At 43.1% G+C, this 20,909-nt stretch overlaps 1 protein-coding gene across 4 annotated transcripts in view; it reads right to left on the minus strand.

Annotated features, from left to right (window-relative positions):
* Window positions 1-20,909, minus strand: part of LOC114697100 (LIM domain containing preferred translocation partner in lipoma) — a 611,216-nt gene that overhangs the window by 382,465 nt on the left and 207,842 nt on the right. For all 4 annotated transcript variants that reach the window (XM_028875188.2, XM_028875190.2, XM_028875182.2 and 1 more), the window contains one exon: window positions 8,158-8,359. In XM_028875188.2, the coding sequence (XP_028731021.1) occupies window positions 8,158-8,350 (193 nt within the window). In that variant the 5' untranslated portion in view covers window positions 8,351-8,359. The remainder of the gene's footprint in view (window positions 1-8,157; window positions 8,360-20,909) is intronic.

Here is a 20,909-nt window from a genome sequence, read left to right on the forward strand (position 1 = left end):
GTATCATAGAAGAGAGTTCAGAGGGAGAGGTACAGCATTATGAACAATGATTTTGGCCCTGAATGATTGCTCACAGGACAACAGATGCTCAGGACTTCAACAGCTACTGTCCTTAACTGAGAGGAGAACACTGGAAGGCACCCTCCACCATCGGGACACTGGGTCTTGGTAGTAACGAAATAAACGCATGAAGACCATGCTTGGATTGAATACTAGTCAGAATTACCTGGAAATACTATGTATTACTTATACACAAATTAAACAGGACATAGATTTTTTTTTCTTTTGTCTTTTAAGTTTTTGGAAGACAAGCTACCATTGAAAATTGGAAGTTTAAACTAGACACAACAGTGACCATAAAATGTACAATTTAGGTAAGATAGTACTTTATGAAATCATGTATTTCTTTATCTCACAACCATTAAAAATTTACCAGAAAATATGGACTAATAGAAATTTCCAAAAATAGTGTAAAATCTAAGGAATGTTTTACCCCATTTCTTCCCATGGCAACATCACGTATAGCTACCGTGAATCATCAAGACCAGAAACTGACAGTTTACACTAGCACTGGGTGAATCTCATCCCATTCCAGCACTTTGGGCCTCTACCCATCAGCATGTGTGTGTAGAGTTCTATGCAACACACTGCAGGATTAGACACAGAGCCGCCACCACTGTGCCCCATAAGATGACTTGCTCGGCTTTCTCTTGGCATGAACACCTGGACTCCGCCCGACTCAACTCTGCTCATCTCTGGCTACTCGCAATCGCCCATCTCTGGAGTTTTCTCATCTCAGAACCGTCTGTGTCTAGAGCTGTGCAATGCAAAAATCAGCCCCATCACATGGCTTTTCGCTCCACCTGTCTGATGGCTGTGCACGTCCTCACTGCTGTGCTCTTAGACAGAAAGTTAGCTACCGCAGTTTAAAATATGCCAGCAGCGGTATACATGTCTACATTTAAAAATAAAGAAGAGTTGAAACATACCAACGGTAGTATACACTTCTCTATTTTAATATGAAGATAAATAAAAAGCAGCTCCCATACAAATCATCATTAATCACTATTTTTCAAACCATGTGAGAATCAGGAATCTATCACCTTATTACACATGCATTTCAACAGTTAATTAGCCTGACAGGCTAAAAAATAAATGAGAATTTTGTCACCAATTACATGAACATCTCTTTGTTCTCAAACACCTAATCTTCTCTGTTCGTGTATATTAGTTATCAGGGTGGCTTCCAAACAAGTCATCACAAATGCATCTGTGATGCACAACTGTGCTAATCATGGGAGAAATCCCACAAGTCCAAGGCTCGGCTTTATCACTTACTGCTGTGTAATACTGAACAAGCCTCTCGGGACTCTCTGAGTCTCTACAACCTGGCTAATAACCGCTGCATGCACTCAGCAGTCAATCACACTGGACAGCGTTCCTGGGCAAAGTTTGTGTGTCTTCTATGAAGATATCTAGGAATCAATTCCTGTTATTTAGGAAATGAAAGATTGTATGAGCTATGTTCTAGAATTCTGCCTGCCTAGAGCTATCATTTTTTCTGTTTAGAACATTGAGGCAGTGTGATTTTTAATGCTGTAAGCTTAGTGATATTTATTGGTATTTATGGAAGCCATTATTAATAATAAAATTCATATTATTTTATAATTATTATATTATAAATTCATATCATCTAACAGTTAGAATTACTAGCAATTATATTATACTACTATAACTTATTTGTAATACAAATGCTATTCCATAACTTTATCAAGGTTACTAAATATTAGTACCTTGCTTATTAGTAACTCGTGCTTATTTTATAAAAGAAAATACATTCTCTCAGCAAAGAGTCTCCCTGTTGCTATTGCTAGCTGCCATGACTTCAGCCCCTAGAAGAGTGTCTACCACAAAATCTGTGTTATGTAAGTGAGTGTTGAGCATACAGAGACCACTCTCTGAGACTGTGAAGCATTCTGCCTTTTGAAAACATCTCATACGTACCATTAGAGTTGACCCTCAAAAATCTTAAAAATAATATTATCAGATAATATTGTTGTAAAACAATACTGTTAAGAAGAAAATTTGCATTCTGCCCAAATTCATTATAAAACCAGCACAGACCATCCACCCAGTGCTGGGCAGTGGAGCTGGGTGGCAGGGAGGATTAGGAATACCTGCTGTGATCAGATAACATCCCACAAATTACAAATTGCTTCTTTTTCAAGATGTAAAGATCAATTTAACACAATTAGTATCTGATTCTTCAAAGAAGAAACTGCTGGCCCACTTTGCCCAGGAGGACCTGAAAATCAAAAGCTATGTCCTGCATGCCATAGTGACAGAAGAGGCTGAGATCCTCACAGGGAAGGGGCATGCCAGTCAGCCACAGGCTAGAGAAGTCGCTAATATTTTGTTGAATGTTGAAGATCATCAGAACACACTCTGAAATCTGATAACCAAAATCTAATACACTGTAACTGCTTGACTATGGTTACTGATGATTTATCAGAATGGGCAAGCACATGAAAAGATGCTTGCTAGCACATGAAAAGATGCTTGCTATTTGTAGTTCCAAAGTCATACACAAGGTTACCTTCCAGGAGGAACAAAGGTAATTAACTCTAGAGACAGAGTAGCACTTTACGAGTCCTGGCACAGTTCTTTATGGTAGGGGTGTAGTGCAATTGGTAGGGTGCTTGCCTAGCACTTGGATGACGTTTCCACAGCCATCAAAGGCAAGGAATACACAAAACAAATTTCAAACCCTTCCTGCTTCTCATACTCAAAAACTTGATTTTAACATGTGTAAAATGGCCCAACGATGAGCACAGAAAAGAAATAAACGCGGATTATGTCTACCAGGGAAAAAGCTCGGTCCTTAAGGTGGTCAAGGCATTTTGTTACTAACTATGTCATATTAGCAGTGTTGTAAAACTATTTCCTCTGCATGGGGTGGAGGTAATGACATCAGAGGACAGCACAGGAGAATGGAGAAGAAAGCGCACAGCCTCAGACTCCCACTTGATACCATTCATCTGACGTCACCTGCTCTGTCTTCATAAACTCAGGTCAAAGACAGGCATTGTTTATGATGCAGAACTGCACAAGGTAATGTATTTAAGAATAGCCTGTAGACAGGGTTAGCCTTGGAATTTAATTTCAAACAAGTATCATAAAATATTAAAATAATGGAATTATATGAAGTAAAAGGTTGTGTAGCTAAATGGTTAATGAACATAATACAATAAAATCTTAAAATCAGGTACTGAACAGGTGGCTCAGGAGTTAATAGCACTGGCTGCTCTTCCAGAGGCTCTGGGTTCAATTCCCAGCACCTACAGAGTATCTCACAGTTGTTTATAACTCCATGGGGGTTTCTGGGGAACCTGAGGGCCTCTTTTCGGCCTTTGTAGGAACTGCACACACAGGATGCACAGACTACATACAGGCAAACACTCACATGCACACAATACAATAAATGTTCTTCAGAAGTTAAAAATAAACCTTACAATCAGTAGGAATGTGAATATGAAGAAGCACCTCCTTTATTACATAATGTGTGTCTATACATACACACACACACATACACGTCTGTATGTGTGCATTTGCATGCATGCATGTATGCATGTACTAGGTACAGAACTATATTCTCAGCTCCGTTACATCATTCTTTAATAAGCTCTTTCATTTCTGGTGGTCTAGCAATCAGTAAAATGGAAAGAACATCTGTTCTGTCTGCCTGAGAAAGCAACAGTAAAAATTATCTTCTGAAAATTAAAAGCAAAGCAATCAAATGCAAGTGCTGAGTAAGCTATAAAGGACTGCACCAATACAAAAGGTTCTACCACGTGACCACCTAGAATAGGTGGTCTATAGATCCACTTGTCAAATATAAAAAAACGCTTTATAAATGGAATTTCAGAGCTCACAGAAAGACAATTCCAACTTTACAAACTTATCAAACACTGCAGAAACAGAAAAGGAGACAAAGAAAGACAGACAGACTAATAACAGAATAACCTCAAAACTATTTCAAATAAACAATACCTTAGGAAAGCTGATATACTTCACTGCCTATGAAGAACAGAAAAAGAATGGCACCTTCCTGGAAAATCTTAGTTTAAGGTTTCATGTTGTCAGTTCTGACTGGCTGTTTTCTTAGTTGTTACTTAAGGCAGAAGCTAGATTACAGGTAAACAGTCCTGGAAGGTGGCACACTTTGTGTTACCTCATTTCCCTTGGGGGGCGGGGAATCACAATGCATACCAAAGAACTTTATAAAAAAAAATCTATATACACTAAAAATGTGCATTCTATAACACAACACAACACACACACACACACACACACACACACACACACACTGCGGGGGGCACTCAGTGTTCAGTGCTGAACAAAGAGGGTCTCTGGAAATGTAGGGGCACTCAAAACCGCTGAGGAAATAAAAATTCTTTTAAAATTCTGAGAACCAAAGGGCCTAAGGCTTAAAGAACCACTGACTGAGAAATGGCACACCCACCAGGTGTCAAAGCCCTTTAGACAAAGATTATTAGCAAAAGGATCTATGAAGAAAATTATAACATATGGGTATCACATAAACACAAGCTGATGTGGAAAACATGTGGGTGCTTTTCTACTTTCACAGTCAGAATTAAAAAGTAAGAAAGCAAAGCTGAGATTACAGACATTAAACTAATGTGAGAAGGGCAGCTGGTAAGTGAAGTCAGCAGTGCTTAGTCGAGTCCGCAAGTGAAAAGCTCGGGACTAGATAAAGGAGAATGACTGGAACTGCTGTGCAGCCTGAAGATGCAACAGTCTACAGGAACAGCTGAAGATGCAACTGTCTACAGGAACAGCTGAAGATGCATCTGTCATCTATGGGAACAGCTAAAGATGCAACTGTCATCTATGGGAACAGCTAAAGATGCAACTGTCTACAGGAACAGCTGAAGATGCAACTGTCTACAGGAACAGCTGAAGATACAACTGTCTACAGGAACAGCTGAAGATGCAACTGTCTACAGTAAGCTATGCTGGAACAGCTAAAGATGCAACTGTCATCTATGGGAACAGCTAAAGATGCAACTGTCTACAGGAACAGCTGAAGATGCAACTGTCTACAGGAACAGCTGAAGATACAACTGTCTACAGGAACAGCTGAAGATGCAACTGTCTACAGGAACAGCTGAAGATACAACTGTCATCTATGGGAACAGCTAAAGATGCAACTGTCTACAGGAACAGCTGAAGATGCAACTGTCTACAGGAACAGCTGAAGATACAACTGTCTACAGGAACAGCGGAAGATACAACTGTCTACAGGAACAGCGGAAGATGCAACTGTCTACAGGAACAGCTGAAGATGCAACTGTCTACGGGAACAGCAGAAGATGCAACTGTCTATGGGAACAGCTGAAGATGCAACTGTCTACGGGAACAGCTGAAGATGCAATGATCTACAGGAACAGCTGAAGACACATGCTGCCAGTGAGAACAGCTGATGATACACACTGCCCGTGAGAACAGCGGAAGATACACACTGCCCGTGAGAACAGCGGAAGATACACACTGTCCATGAGAACAGCGGAAGATACACACTGCCTGTGAGAATTGAAGATGCACACTGCCCATGAGAACAGCTGATGAAGATACACACTGCCCATGAGAACAGCTGATGAAGATATACACTGCCCATGAGAACAACCTGAAGATACATACTGCCCGTGAGAACAACCTGAAGATGCATGAGGTATATGAGAACAGCCTGAACACAGAAAATCCCTACTCAGGGAATACAGTGCAGCCCACCTCCCCCTGGGAGCTTCAGTTTCTTTGTGGGTGGGGGTGGAGGCTGCTTCACAGAGTCACATGAAAAGGCAATCAGCGAATGACTGATGAATGGGGTGTGTGGTATAGACCACCTGTTCAGTAAGTGACAGAGGCAAGTGGGAGCCACGGCAAAAAGTGCAGAGATGCGACAGTGAGAAAACATGGCTGTAGAGAGGGCAGGGATAGCTACAGATTTAGGGTACACCAAACGCTGTGTGGAAAGGGGTACAAACACGATTCCAACAAGTGACCGATGCAAGCAGGGCAGCAAGGAGCAAGCAGCTCTGAGCTGGAGTAAATGCGAACACTTCAGCTCACACCACTGTATCTGAAAATCAGGGGGTTGCCATACAGAGTACAGGCAGGGGCATCCCAAGCTGGGGATACCTAGCGGTTTGTCTCACTATGGCTCCTAGCACTCAGAGTGAAGCAAGACCACCACTGTGTGCTTCTCTTCTCGTGATGGCCCCCCCTACTTCATGTAGAACCTACCCACACACTGCGCTTTGAACACAGAATCAACTCCCGTGCCCACTAAACCTTCCTCACCATGACCTTTCTCTCTCTAAGGACTTTGGTGTAGTCCTCTTCCCATTAGCAGGAAGTCCATTTGAACTCCCCAGGTAGGAAATGAACTAAAGGTGCCCTGCAAAATCACACAAAAGGAAATGCTAAGGAAACAAGCCAGGAAGCCAAGGCATGGCTCTCCCTGCTCTTGAGCAAGGGTTCCCCCCATTAATCCCTAGAGCAGTGGTTCTCAAGCTTCCAAATGCTGGAACTTTATTACAGTTCCTCGTATTGTGGTGATCCCCACCCCAATGATAAAATTATTTTTGTTGCTACTCCAATAACTGCAATGTTGTTACTGTTACGGATCGTAATGTAAATAGCTGACATCCACAGTATCTGATTTATGACTTCTGTGCAAGGGTTGTTCCATAACCCCCAAAAGGGTCGCAACCCACTGCTTGAGAATCAGTGCCCTAGAAGATAATGAGCCAGTGCACACCAGCTTCACAGAGACCTTAGTGAACTGCAGAAGTGCGGGCTTCCGCAAGGACGAGGAAGCTTCCAGCCCAGGCACCGGGGTCAGACAGTACATGCACAGCCGGTACGTTTCCCAGAAAAGCATGGTCAGTGCCTTGGCAATGCCTTTTCTAGGGAAGGGACACACCGAGACCCATGAAGATCCACAGCTCCAGTATGCAGGGAGGCCCGGTCTTCCTTCCCATATCCTCTGAGCTTGAAGGACCTTACAAAAGGCAGCCATCTGAATCATGTTTCTAATGGGAGTCCTAAAACACTAGTAGTCCAATGGAGTAGTGAAAGTGGTGGGGTAATGGTATGGTTCCCGGGAGGTGGGAAAGACTCCAAAGAAACCAGAAAGTAGAGGCAATACCATGGGGCATGAAATAATCCCCTGCAACGTTGCTGCAACAAACACAAGGATGTATTTCATCCAGGAACACAATGGAGAGAGCTTTAGAGACAGAAGAGTCATTTTTCAAGTCAGATGGGTGTGGAAGAGAGAGAAAGACTGCATCTCGGTAGAGCGCATCTTTTATTCTCAGCTTCTGGAAGGCTCACACTATTCTATATGGTTTTAAGTTACTGCTTCCTATGTGTGAAGGTGCTTTTGACATTGATTGGTACAAATACGAAGCCTCTTCCAACACCAGGATGCTGGACTGGCCAAGTTCGCTAATGGGAGAGTGCATGGTACAGCCACACATTGCATGCTCAGCTCATGCAGACATTCAAAATCCACTTGATGGAAAAATGAGTACATTGCCACTAAAACCCTTGGAACTAAGGCTTGCTCTGAACCATCTGTAACTTCAACACACACTGGTGTCTTGGACAACTTTCTCCGACAGGAGAGAGAGAAGCAACCTAGTCCCAGGGACTCAGCAGGGCCTTTTGTCCTATGGCTCCCTCACTGGACCACTGTTTGGTGGCATTTTGTCGCTTGTCTGAGGGCAGCAATGAGAATCACTGGGTAGTAGACACATCCCCACAGGAGGAAAAGCACAGGTGAGTGAGGATAAGACTACAGAAAGGCTCTGAGCTATAAACGAAGAGGTCATGCTCCTACCTGGGCCACTACTGCTAACTATTACTGCAAAACCCCAGGCACCCAACTCTGGAAGATTTAATCTCTTTGTTTCTAAAAGGGGTCGGTGCACACAGCTATGGGGAGCTCATTACAACTGGACAGCTCATAAATCGTGGGAAATATACCGAGAAACCTCCCTCTGACACAAGCCTCATTGCACGTCCCATCTCTGAGGCTGATTTCTTTCCCACTCCAGGCCCACAACTCACTCTCTCCTCCGGGCTGCTTGTACGGATTGTACTTGGGTTTTGGGGCCACCACTGGAGCAAACTTCTTGGGTGGCTGCTGTGTCGACACGGAAATACTGGGGGTCCCAAAAGAATGGGTGGTCTCCATCCGGGCAGGAACGTGGCCAAGAGGCTCACCAGTGCTTTTGGGTGGCAGCCAAGATGGGTGAGACATCGTTGAAATCTGCAGTTAGAAAAACAGGAAAACAGACAACACCAGGTTCAGTGTGGCTGGAGGGACATTTGAGAAAGACGCTGACCAAAGAGCAAGAGTGGGCGATGGGGCCAACGAGAAACATCTACACACACACACACACACACACACACACTTGGGCTTACATTTATCCAGTAGGCATTAGAGAGACAGTAAATATTTATTTTGTTAGCAGATACATGACAGCATACTTTACCATGTCTTCACTACAAGACTAGCCTCCCCACCCCCACCATAAAGAGGCACTTGGGGGCGGGACACAGAGGCACTGCTTGCCCAAATGCCTGACATTTATTAGAGAAAGAATATTCAACACCAAGAGTGCAATGATGGCCCAATAAATCAAAGAAATGGCCATTAACACCTAACGAAGCTGGAAAATTATGAAAAAGTTGCTGTAACTCCATCCGGCCCAGGCACTGTTCTATCAGAGCATCCATACTGTGTGAAGAAAGAACTGAGTTCTCTTTCAGGATATGCCAATCACTCCTCCAGGCAGCCTGCCTGCTGGGAAAGAGTCTCACAGACTTTTTGAGGAGGGCTCTCCAGGCCTGATTGCAAGAGCTCTCCAGCACAGGGAGGCCGGAAGGTACCCTGCACCCACTCCTAGCCCCAAATCTACCTAGTAATTTATTAATTGAACTGAATTAATTAAGAGGGCTACATGATTACCTCCAGATGTCTATAAAGACGAAGCACAGAGCAAAAGCAGGAAGAAAGGAAGGCCTCAGCATGTGGCATAGTAATCGAGAGAAGAAGAAATTGAGACACAGCATTATGAGGAATTCACACGTGACCACACCATGGACAAACAGTATGTTCTGGAACCCTTCTGATGGCATGGTCAACAAATTATGGTTTAGAAATTCCAGGTCTCCTTAACTCAGGGAGCTTTTTTGAAAACCAATAAAAAATATTGAAGGGCTTTATGCATAGACCATCAATTGCAATGAAAGCCAAGGGGGAAAATACTTCCATCCTCACATGTAGTGACTGAGAATTACAAATCATTTTACCCAGAGGGAAGCGGGTGCTGTTCTATCACAAGATGGGGATAACTCCATGGATAACCAAAGGGAAAGAAGTTGAGATTAAAGACGCAGGCTGGGGAGACCAATGGTGGCACTGGCATCCCTCTGGCCTCAGAGACCTTCTTTCCCCCCCTCCCCGGTGCAGGGACACTGAGACACACATACTGGAAAACTGAGCCTCTGAGAAGGCAGGGACCATATTTTAGATATCCTTAAATTACCACTAAGGCATGCCACCAAACCAATAAAGAACAATAATCAATAAATGTCTATTTTACTCAACGTTTTTAAATCTAGCTGAATACTTGCAATCATTTAAAGAGAATAAGTACCAAAACTAAGCCTATCTCTAAGGTTGGAGCATCAAAACAAAACAAAAAAATCCTTTATCTTATTAACTGAGCCTCTCTTTTACAAAATTGAGACAACAGTACTATTTTTGCTTTCAGCATGACTAAGGTGAATATAAAACAGTGAATAAATGAAATTAAGGAAGGCCTAAAAGTTCTAAAGCTCTGCATGCTTGGAGTATAAATTTCGAATGGTTATCTTTAACTGGGTTAACAGCAACCACCTCTGCTGTACATCCAGTTATTCCAAAACAGAAGCTTTTCAGTTCAAACTAATACAGCATGGAATGGTCTCTAAGACAAAGATGAAAATTTGCAGCGCAGTCATGTACTACTTAACCAGCTGTGGTGTGCTGGGTTAATTAGCTATGCCACAGATATAAAGAAACAGGTAACTGCTGGAATGCTATTGAGAGCGAAAGGGTAAGACTCAATGTGAAAACCAGAGTCAGCTCTATACCCCATAGCCTTGTGAATTACCCTGGTGATGCCTTTGTCCTCACATCAAGCACTTTGAGCTTGCCCTCCAGGGAGGGCTACATCTGCCTGCAGATGACAATCAGGGCATCTTCTACATGTCAACAGTGCTCTGGGGTTTATGACACACTTCGTGCTCCTGAACCTGTCTTTATGATGTACCCAACAACAACAACTCCATTTCCTTCCCATCCCTGGCTGCAAAGCCTGCTGTTTTTATATTGCCCCAACTTGGATGCCTGGCTGTGAATGATTCCTCCTAAAGGGTGGCGGGGAGGTGTGGGGCATCAGCATATTCTTTTACTGGACTCTTCTAAGTACTCTTCATACCAACATTAATTTACTAGAAAGCAAGTTATCAATCAGCCGACCTGCCACAATGAACTAGAAATCTCTGGGTGGTATCACTGTACTATCATAAGATACAGACAATTTGAAAGTATCTTCCGCAAGGATGGTTAAATAACGTGTACCTCCCCTGCAGCTACGCACAACAGTACAGAATCTCTATCTCCCCACTGGCAGCCAGTGACACAATTTCTGTACCTCTCCTAACTTGGTATGTAATGAATCATGTTAATAGATTCCCAGATATGGAAACATCCTTGCTATCCTAGAATAAAGAATCCTAAGTTAGAATTATAGTGCTTTGCTACCCGAATGAAAAACTTCAACTTCTGTTTTGACTTCTGGGCAGGAGCTCATAAGGTCATGCTGCAGAGGTGTGCCCTGGGCCACTTCCCTTTTCGTTATCAGACTTTCACTCCCAGAGGATCTCAATCCCAGTGCAGTCTCAATTAACTTAATAATGACCCTGAAAAATCAGATCTTTAAAGGTTCATCAGAATTCAGGGAAAATACTTCTACATACTTTATTTAATAACAGATACTAATCCTATTTCTAGCACCTTTATGAGAATCCTTCTAAGATGATGTGACAGCATTTATATCTAACAGAAAATTCACCTTTTTGCTCAAGATTTTATCACTGCATCCATTCAAACAAGCTACCCTCAGTTACAAATAATTTCTTGTCCATAATGTATCGTTCATGTTCTGGCAATTACTTCCTGCTAGTTCTGGAAGCCATGCATTTAATCCTTTGTTCAGGATGCATCCCCTGCTCGGCCACAGCACCATTACCCTGCTCTCACCCACTCATCACATGACTGGCTGCATGCCCACATCCCAAAGCAAATTCTACAATACTTGAGAGCAGAACTCATACCACAGTGTAATCCCAAGGTCTACTTCATGAAAAGAACTCAAGGAAAAATACATATTAATTTAATGATCAAATAAACACATGCCTATCACTACTTCTCCAGATGAATCAGATTCCCCTCCTTTACTCGAAAAGCATAAAGTCTGGGGGCGTTACACTTATCTAAGTGCAATGAAAGGGAGTAACCCAGAAGAGATTCAGGAAAAATGTAAGGATCCATCAAAAGAACCAGAGCAGATTTGGAGAGGCAGGTCCTATCAGGAGTTAGAAAGTCGTGTGAGATTCTCAACTAGAACAGGAACTAGAACAAGGGCAAGAATGAACAACCCAGGTGCTGAGGAGATGCCTCAGTGGGCAACACGCTTGCCATGCATGTTAAGGATCTGAGTTCAAATCGCCAGACCTCACATAGAAGCTGGACACAGTGGTGCACATTTGCGGTCCCAAAGCTACTACAGAGAGATGGGAGCTAGGGACAGTCGATCCCCAGAAAGTCTAATTCCGAGAGCCCTCGGGGTGGAGAACAATGGAACTCTGCCTCCAAAACGAGGCAGAAAGAAAGACGGACACCTGAAGTTGTACTCCTACCTGACATAACGCACATACATGATGGGAAAGGGGAAAGGGAGAAAACAGAAGAGGGGAGAGGGAGGAAGGGAGGGAGGGAGGGAGGGAGGGAGGGAGGGAGGGAGGGAGGGAGGGAGGGAGGGAGGGATAGAAACAAATGAAAGTAACGTGTGAGGGACAGGGACAAAGTAGTCCATGCAGGATGGATCCAAGGAACATGGAAAATGCAATGCTTTCAACATGGAGTCCCTCTGGCCCTAACTAGAGTCTTGGTTAAACCAGAGTGACTGTGTCAAGAGAAGATGTGCATTTGCAAACTGAACATCTGTAAACTTCCAAAACGCTCTACTGTTTCATGGTTGTTTTCTTTCTCTCAGTCTTAAACATGCTGGTGATAAGGGGGTCTGAGGAGCAGAGCGGCTGGACGAGCAAACGCCTGTGGCGGCCCTATGAGCGTCTCAGAGCCAGAGCCAGCGCAGAGCCAGAGCCAGCGAAAACACACAAACAGGCAGAGAGGGAGCAGGCTCTGCTGTCCAACCCTCACCTTGCTCTTCCTTCCTCTGTCTTGAGGTAGGTTTCACTCTAGGCTTCTAATCATCATGAAAGCAAGAAGTGAAACAGAGGACCCCCTCCCCCACACCCCAGACACTAAAAATGAAGCGGCAACCCCAGGAGAGAGGCAAACGTGGCCCTGATCCCAGCCACATGCCTGCTGCTAAAAAAGACTTATAGACACGGGGTCCTGTCCCTTCAGGGTCTGGCCTAAGTGCAAAGCAAGTAGGGAAAAGCTAGAAGATCACCTTCTCTGTGGCTCTCTGTCATCACTCCCCAGCAATGACACAGGGACAGTAGAGCCACAGATTGACAAGAAATGCCAAGTGTTTGCTAAGGGCTGACCGTATGTGAAGTGATGTCTAATGACCAGAGTCATCACAGTGCACTACCATGACGCACACTTTACACATCAAGAACATAAGGCTGAGGCTTGGGGATCCAGCAGAGGGGCAGAACACTTGCTTAGTATGTGTAAGGCCTTGGATTCAATCCCTAGTACTACCTGCCCCTCCACCCCCAAAAGGAAAGTTCTAAGAGGTCACACAAACTGATCAGGATATACAACCACCAAACTGCAAAGCTAAAAAAAATCTTCAACATGGATTCTTCCCCGCAGTCTGTGTCTCTCTGGAAATAGTGCTTTGGGTTCTTAACACGCCCACACCTACCTCTTGGATCATAGTGGTTACAGTACATTCTTTCTGTCATACTCCACAATCAGAGACGGATGAAGCCAGTAACCAACAGACCAAACTAATCAAAAGCACAGAGAAACAGGCTATTCAAAAGACCAGATGATGATCAAGACCCTTCCTGGATTAGTAAGAAAACTGAGGGCCACAGTAAAGTGGAGAAGCCTCTGCGTGAGTCTATTGATGCCGACTCACTGGCATTGGTGACAGAGAACAGACAGATAAAGGATCAGATCTTTCCTTTTCTTCCCTCCAAATCAATATTCAATTCGATAAGCACGTCTAAGATGACTGAAGAACAGACAGCTGTTTCTTGGCATTATGTAACATCTGGTACTGTAAGCTTCGAGTCGGGGTTTCTAAAACCACCTCCAAAGGAGCTCCTGCGGGATCTCTCTGTGTGTGTTTCTGATCATTTACCTTGTACTGATGGGGCTGCACAGGTCCAAGTGTGTGGCAGCCAGCGCTGCCCCACTGAGACAGGGCCCGAGCTCCTGGATGTAGACATTCTGACTCCGGGGTTGAGAGTTAAGTGGCATAAAGCATTCATATTAATCCCTCCTTTGCATTAGTCCCTCAATAACTGCTTTGTCAGTGTGTGATGAATAAATTGATGATGTGGATGGAGGGGACAGAAACTGACACCCATTAATTCAGTGATGTAGGAACTGGGTACTGAGAGGCTGTGGTTCAGACACGAGAAGCTGATGGCAGACTTCAGTTTAGCATTCATGTCCATCGCCAACAGCTTCTTTTATTTGAACAAGCATTTAAGACTTAAATTACATGGTCCTAAACCATGAAGGGTTTTCCTTAACTGACCTCTCCGGGTGAACATCAGTGCCTTGGTAGAATTACCAAACTGCTGCTGTTGTAGGATTCCTGTTCGCATTATTAATTAGACAAAAAGAGGGATTTCATTATGACATTTTCATACATGTTTATATATACTCTGAATGTGTTCAACCCTCCTGTTATTCTCTTGCCCCGCCTCCTTCTGGTCCCCTTCCTCATCCCAAACAGCTCCCTGCCTACTTTCACATTTATTTTTTTATTCCACATACATGACAAACATATTTGCCTTGATGAATTTGGATTCTGTCCCTTAAACAAGTATGATCTCTAGTTGCACACATTTTCCAGCAAAGGATCTAACTGGGATCTTCTTTGTAGCTGAGTAAGACCCTGCCCTGTGTGTTCATTACATTTTCTGTCCCTGCTTTTCTACAGTGCCAGAGAGGCTGATTCCATAACTAAGCCAACTGTGGATGGTGTATAAGAGAAAAGCCTCCTCTTGTCCCATGTCTTCCCCAGCATTCGGTGTTCTTGTTTGCTGAGAGTCCTTTGGACTTGAATAAGAGTATCTCAATGTAATTAAAGGCTGCTTTTCATCATTCCTTCCTTCGGCTTTTCAACGCTCCCCACCCTACCCCGAGCCAGAATCTAAGCACAGGCCACTGTTCATCCTGGCAGGTACTCTTCCAGTCAGCTACTGATCCCCACACCCACTGTTATCTTTTTAAATGTGCTTCCTCATCCAGGGTACAGCTATCCATCCTGTACTACATGCTGATATCTAGCTGGTGGCTTTCTGAACTTCAAAATTCAGAATCAGCTTCCAGGCTTCACTCAGACAGGAGGCTAGAGTACAACTTCAGTTCTCTGGGAGCAAATGCCCTCCAAAGATGCCACAGCTGGACTGGGGGTATACTAACTACGTGTCTGCTCACATGAATTATAAATTTTGAAAAGATCCTGACAGCAAAACTATTAAAAACCAAGTAAAGTTAGGTCTGGAGAACCCAAATCATCTATAATTTTCCTCTCAGCTCATCAAAGGAAGCACACTGTCTTTTTCTTTCTTTTTCTCCTTTTCTTGTTACCTGTTTTCCTAATTTTTTTGACTCTTCCCACTGTGGGAAGGAGTCTTGGATTAATCTCAGTGATTATCAAGGTATCAATCAAGACTTACTATGCACAAGTAAATAAGCACTTTAGGCAAACCTTTTCCAAAAGGCAGAGGTAAGTCCCTACCAGAGCAATTACAAAGCAGATATGCCACAGCATGGGAAGGCAGCGTGGGAAGACAGCCCTGGAGAAGGAGGCAGGCTGGAAATTACACACAATTGCTAGTCGAACGGCAAACTCAATCACGTTCGGAAGCATCAGGTAATACAGAGCAGGAAGGGGAAAGCCGGACCTGCCACAGGCTGAAAATGGCATGCATTCCCTTCACTTCTCCCACAGCCAGCTTCACAAGGATACTGGCTATACGCCCCGCTCCCTGCATGGACAGCTGGCACTACTCAGAAGGAGCATGGAGAACAACTCCACAGAAATGCCAACCCTTTATATAGGCTTTCTCCTAGACACTGCAAATACTGGAAGCCGCACGAGACTTACAACCGTCGGCCACAACTGCTCACTCAGTCACTAACTGGCTGTATGACTTTACCCCTGCACATCTTTAAACCTCAAGACGTCTCCTTAGCTGGAAACTAAAATTACCTTCTGGCAAACATTCTGTCCAACAACTCTCATGTCCCATAGTTCCCCAAGACTATAAGCTGAGTCAAATGAGGTTTCGCATAAAACTATGTTCTGATTACTAGGAATTTCCTACCCACCCCTCAGACGGAGGAGGTATAAAGTAAGGGGAGGTAGAGTAAGAATCAAGACAGATTCGTGACCCTCCTGGCACCGGAAATAATATAACTGATATGCTTGCTGCTCCGGGCAACACTGTGGGAAGCCAGAAAAACCGGACTGCACTTGAAAACCCCAAAGGAACCAAGACACAGCAAAAGGAGAAGCAGCAGGGTCCCGGAGAAGTGACGGCCCAGGTCATCAGAAGTGACCCAGGATAGTGACGGCCCTCTACAATTCACCTTGCCTTCAGATTCACAGTATCACTGGAGAAGAAACATGCAGAGCCGAACACCAGGGCTCCCGAGAAGGCTAGGAGAGAGTGGACTAGTGCTAGCCAGACTTCGGCTGTCACATTTTCTTAGCAGTCATGGGAAAAGGAAAGGCGGCTGACAGCAGACAAGATAAGTAAGCTACAGGGAATAAAGAGGTCACCGGGAGTCCCTACACACCATTAGCAACTAATGCCTTTCTTCTAACTGGAATGTAATACACAAAAATCTCCACTCATTTAGAGAAGCTGAAGGTGCGTACCCAATTTAACAGAACAGTCAGAAGCTATCGGAGGCAGGGTGCAGACCCAAATGTTCTACCAGAAAAGAAAACTCACAGCAGGAAGTTTGACTAGGCTAGTCACTAATATTACTGTTCACTGGATGATAACAAGGTAGAATGAAGAGAAGACAATAAAAGTGGCCGTGAGGGTGAAGAATCTTTTTTCCCAAAAGATTCGGTACCTACACCATTGGGAATGGTCACGGAAAACAAAGGACCCCCAACCATCCACTCTAAATCACATTCAACAGCAACAGTTCTACTAACAACAGGAGCAAGAAAATATTATCTCAGGACTCAGTTTCCCCAGCTCTACAATAAATCCCTCCCACAGCATTTTATACTCTATGATAATACTGTTCTTCTGGGCAGCGCCCTATGCTTACATGAAAATGTGGTCCCAAGGAGCCTTCCTCTGAGTCTATGCTGCAAACAAAAAACTTATCTCTGTCTGTGTATGTGTGCGTGCGTGAGAGCATGCATGCGTGCGTGCGTGCGTGCGTGTGTGCGTGTGTGTGTGTGTGTGTGTGTGTGTGTGTGTGTAGCTAAAAATGAGGGCAAAGAACAACTTGAGTTTGTGTGCACTCAGGGAATTGACTTCTGAACATGGAAATTGGGACGGACAAGCCTAAGATGCTATGTGCCTAATTCAGAAAGGTTTTGCCCTTCCAAAAGTGTGAGAAAGTGATGATGAGAAATGTTAACAATATAATCTCTAATAAAGCTTGGGAGTCTCTTTAGTGGTTATCTGGGATCTCTCCTTCCAAACCTACCAATAAGTGCTCCGGTCTGCAAGTTAATTGCTGCTCACTCGTCTGCATTTGGTGGCGTGTTCAAACATGTATTAAACGCCGTGTTCGGTGAGCTGTTTACCAGGCTGCTGTAGTCATGATATAGGCCATGGAATTTTACTAGCACGTGTGGTGGGTTTTAATTACTTTTAATTTTTTAATACTTTTGTTTGTATCCTAACAAAAAGGAAGATAAAAAAAAAAGCCCATCTTACTAATAGCTTGAAAAAGTAGAAATATTTAATTTTTTTTAATTAGGAGAATGCTATTGATATACTTCTGTACGTCAACACTGCACGTTTGTCTGTGAAGCTGTATTTATTAAGATGAAGTTAAAGACCGCATCGCTCACCAAAACCTGTCAATGCGTTCCATATAGCCTACGGCAACCACTGGGCAAAACTACCCTATGGCTTTTAAAATCAGCTTGAACACTCTGGTTAACTGGAGTTGATAGCATTGAATCTAGATGTTATGATGAACTCTCTGGTGTAAGCTGTGGCTCCGCTTGTGATTTTAAGTTTCTGTTTTAAAAATGAACTAGAAATGTAAGGAAGTCAATATTTGAAATGCCCAGATAATGAAAAAAATAAAGTGATAGTAAGGATGATGGAATCTTTCAAAAAAAGATTATGAGAGAATTTTAGAAAACAAGAATTAACCCTAGGCATATAATTAGGCTTTAGCATAATAATTTGTGATTAATTTAAAAGCTAAATAGATTGTTACTCAGTGTATGACATGGTATGAAAGCTAAGCAAGCTTTTCGTATGATGTATCACTAATTCAAATTATGTAAGGGAGGCCATATTCCAATCACACATTCATAGTAAAATAACTGGGACCAATTTCAACTGTGGACCCTTTTCCACAGTGTTGGAAACTGTTCTACTTCTATTTCAAGATCTTGAAATAAGGCAAAATCTGGTTAGCCATTGACCAATGCAGCTGAGAAAAGACCAGCCTGAATGTTTCAGCTCACTTTCAGAATCACAGTAAAGGGGGTGTAGTCCTTCTGAAGTCTCTCCAAGACAGTAAGTACTGGTGTTGAGCCTTCTGAAATAGGTTTTATAATCACTATGCTAAAAAACTGAAATGTATGAAAACCCTACTAACCTGGCTAAATATTCCAGAACAATAACAGACCACATAAACACACACACACACACACACACACTTTTAGATAAAAGTAGCTACTAACATTCACTAGTACAGAAAATATTATAAGTGAGGCACAAAATTATTAAACTATTTCTATGGTGGAACGCAAATGTGTTGGCATGTACCTCCTAACATCTTAAGACAGCCCCTTCCATGACTCAACCGTGAGGGTGGCTATGAAGTCCTCTATAGCTGAATTGCATACTACCATAAGGACCACTGATCCATCTCCCCTTTTACTCTGTAATCACAGATCCTAATGCATGGCAATCCTTCAAACACATAATGTAATTTATTCCCTGTTCAATGTATAGCTTTCTCACAAGTTCAGTCTGGTTCTTTAAAGACAAAATAAAAACAAAAACTGGTCTTTGACCTTCAGTATAAGTAGTGGGATTCTAAATTTCACACAGTGGAAATCAAAGTTTTCTTCCACACACACACAAAAGTACTTTCTGCAATCTGTCTTAAATGAGATACTAATTATGAACTAGAGTAATTAGTTAAAAAAAAACAGTTATTGGAACATTTAAATCATGGTACATTAGTCAAAGGCAGTCAATGCAGCCAATCTTGTTTTTGAACATAAAAGGCATCCTGTCTTGATTCTGCAGTATGCTATGACTGAGTTAGAAACCCGCTACTCCACGATAATTGGAGCAGTGACTATGAGTGAATGGCCAACAATGATATTATCTTCCCCAGTTTTCTTTCAAGTTCCCCATACAGAGTCCATCCCATCATTGCTCAGCTAATGATGATGACGATTGCACACATAGACAGACAGACACACACACACACACACACAGAGAGACAGAGAAGCACACGCATTCACATGCACACCCACTCAAGCACACAATCACAAAGGTTCGGGAGTACTAAAGTTAAGCTCTGAGCTTGAATCATATACCAGATAGTATTTTCCACAGTTCCTCATAACTATGAGTGATTGATTGTAAATTCGATGTATGCCTGCTGTTTTGGTTGGTGTATCCATTAACAAGAACCTGATCAAAGTGTCTCCAATGAGATAATAGGCAACACCGTCATGGAGTTGTGATGATGTCTTGTTCACTTGGTATAAGTGAAGTTCAATATGTTAAATAAGCTGCCTTATTTGATTTCCATTGCAAATTCTAATCAGACATTTCAGGCTAGAGAAGGAACCGTGCAGAGTGGAGAACACAGAGTGGGAATTAGGCAACCTTTGCTTAAGACAGACCGCACCCGGACACAGTGGCCATGACTGTAATACTCTGGGTCTCCCTCTAGTACTTTCCAAAATGTTGTAACTAAACAGTTTACTCTCGCATGCCATGGTCTTCCCTTCTTAGGCTCTTTTTCTAGTAAACAGGAATTCCCCAAAGTGTTTCCCTGAAGTAAGCTGTTATATAATAAATGACACCAACAAGCCAAGGCTTATTAGAAGTCCCCACCTTGAGTGTTGACCACACATTCAAGCCACACAGAATCTGGTAAAATCCCTCAAACTCACTACAGTGGATAGTGAATCAGCATTCACACATACCATACAACCCAGTGGCTGCACTGTTGGTAGGTATGGATTATAAGAGAAATTCTGTCAAAATCCATGCACTGCCTTGAGATTTGGAAGGCTAGGGTGGCCAGAGGCCATGTCTTGTGGCTCTGCCTGTTTCCTCTTGGAAGCCTGGTGGGATGGCATAGGTGGGATCTTCTGCACTGACATTCTTTCTCACAGACACTCTTCATCCTGGGGCTTGCCAAGCAGCAGCTATGACAGAGGGGACACAGATCCCATGTCTCAGAGGCCACTCACCACCTTTCTGACCACTTATCTTATAGAATAAATTCTTCAACCTTTGAAAGAAAGCTTGGTGATCTTTCTCTTTCTTGGCTATAAAAAAAAAAAAATGGGGTTAAATGTAGCTCTGGGGTTCAATTGTAGATGTCCATTCTAACATCTACTCCATGTGGTCCTTCTGATGGTTTCTGAGCTACTAAAACTCTACTGTGTCTTCTACTTAAATATCTACAACAGCTGGTTTCTTTCTTTCTTTCTTTCTTTTTGAAAACAAATGTCTTCTTTTTCTTTAAGATTTATTTATTTATTATGTATACAGTGTTCTGCCTGCATGTATGCTTATAGACCAGAAGAGGGCACCAGATCTCACTATGGATGGTTGTGAGCCACCATGTGGTTGCTGGGAGCTGAACTCAGGACCTCTGGAAGAACAGCCAGTGCTCTTAGCCGCTGAGCCATCTCTCCAGGCCCAGCTGGTTTCTTCTAGCAAACCCTGATGTTAAAAGAAAGACAAAACTCCTCAAGGTTCTAACAGTTTGATTCACAAATGGGCAACAAGGATGTTTTATGAGAAAAAGACATGTCCAGGTCATTATGTCTGTGCAGAGAAATGGGCCATCCCATGCACAGGAGCCATGCAGATAGCAGTCAGGCCTTCTCAGAGTTTGCAGACTCTGGGAAGACTAG

Source organism: Peromyscus leucopus, chromosome 12 (assembly GCF_004664715.2).
Source record: "Peromyscus leucopus breed LL Stock chromosome 12, UCI_PerLeu_2.1, whole genome shotgun sequence".
Taxonomy (NCBI): Eukaryota; Metazoa; Chordata; class Mammalia; order Rodentia; family Cricetidae; genus Peromyscus; species Peromyscus leucopus.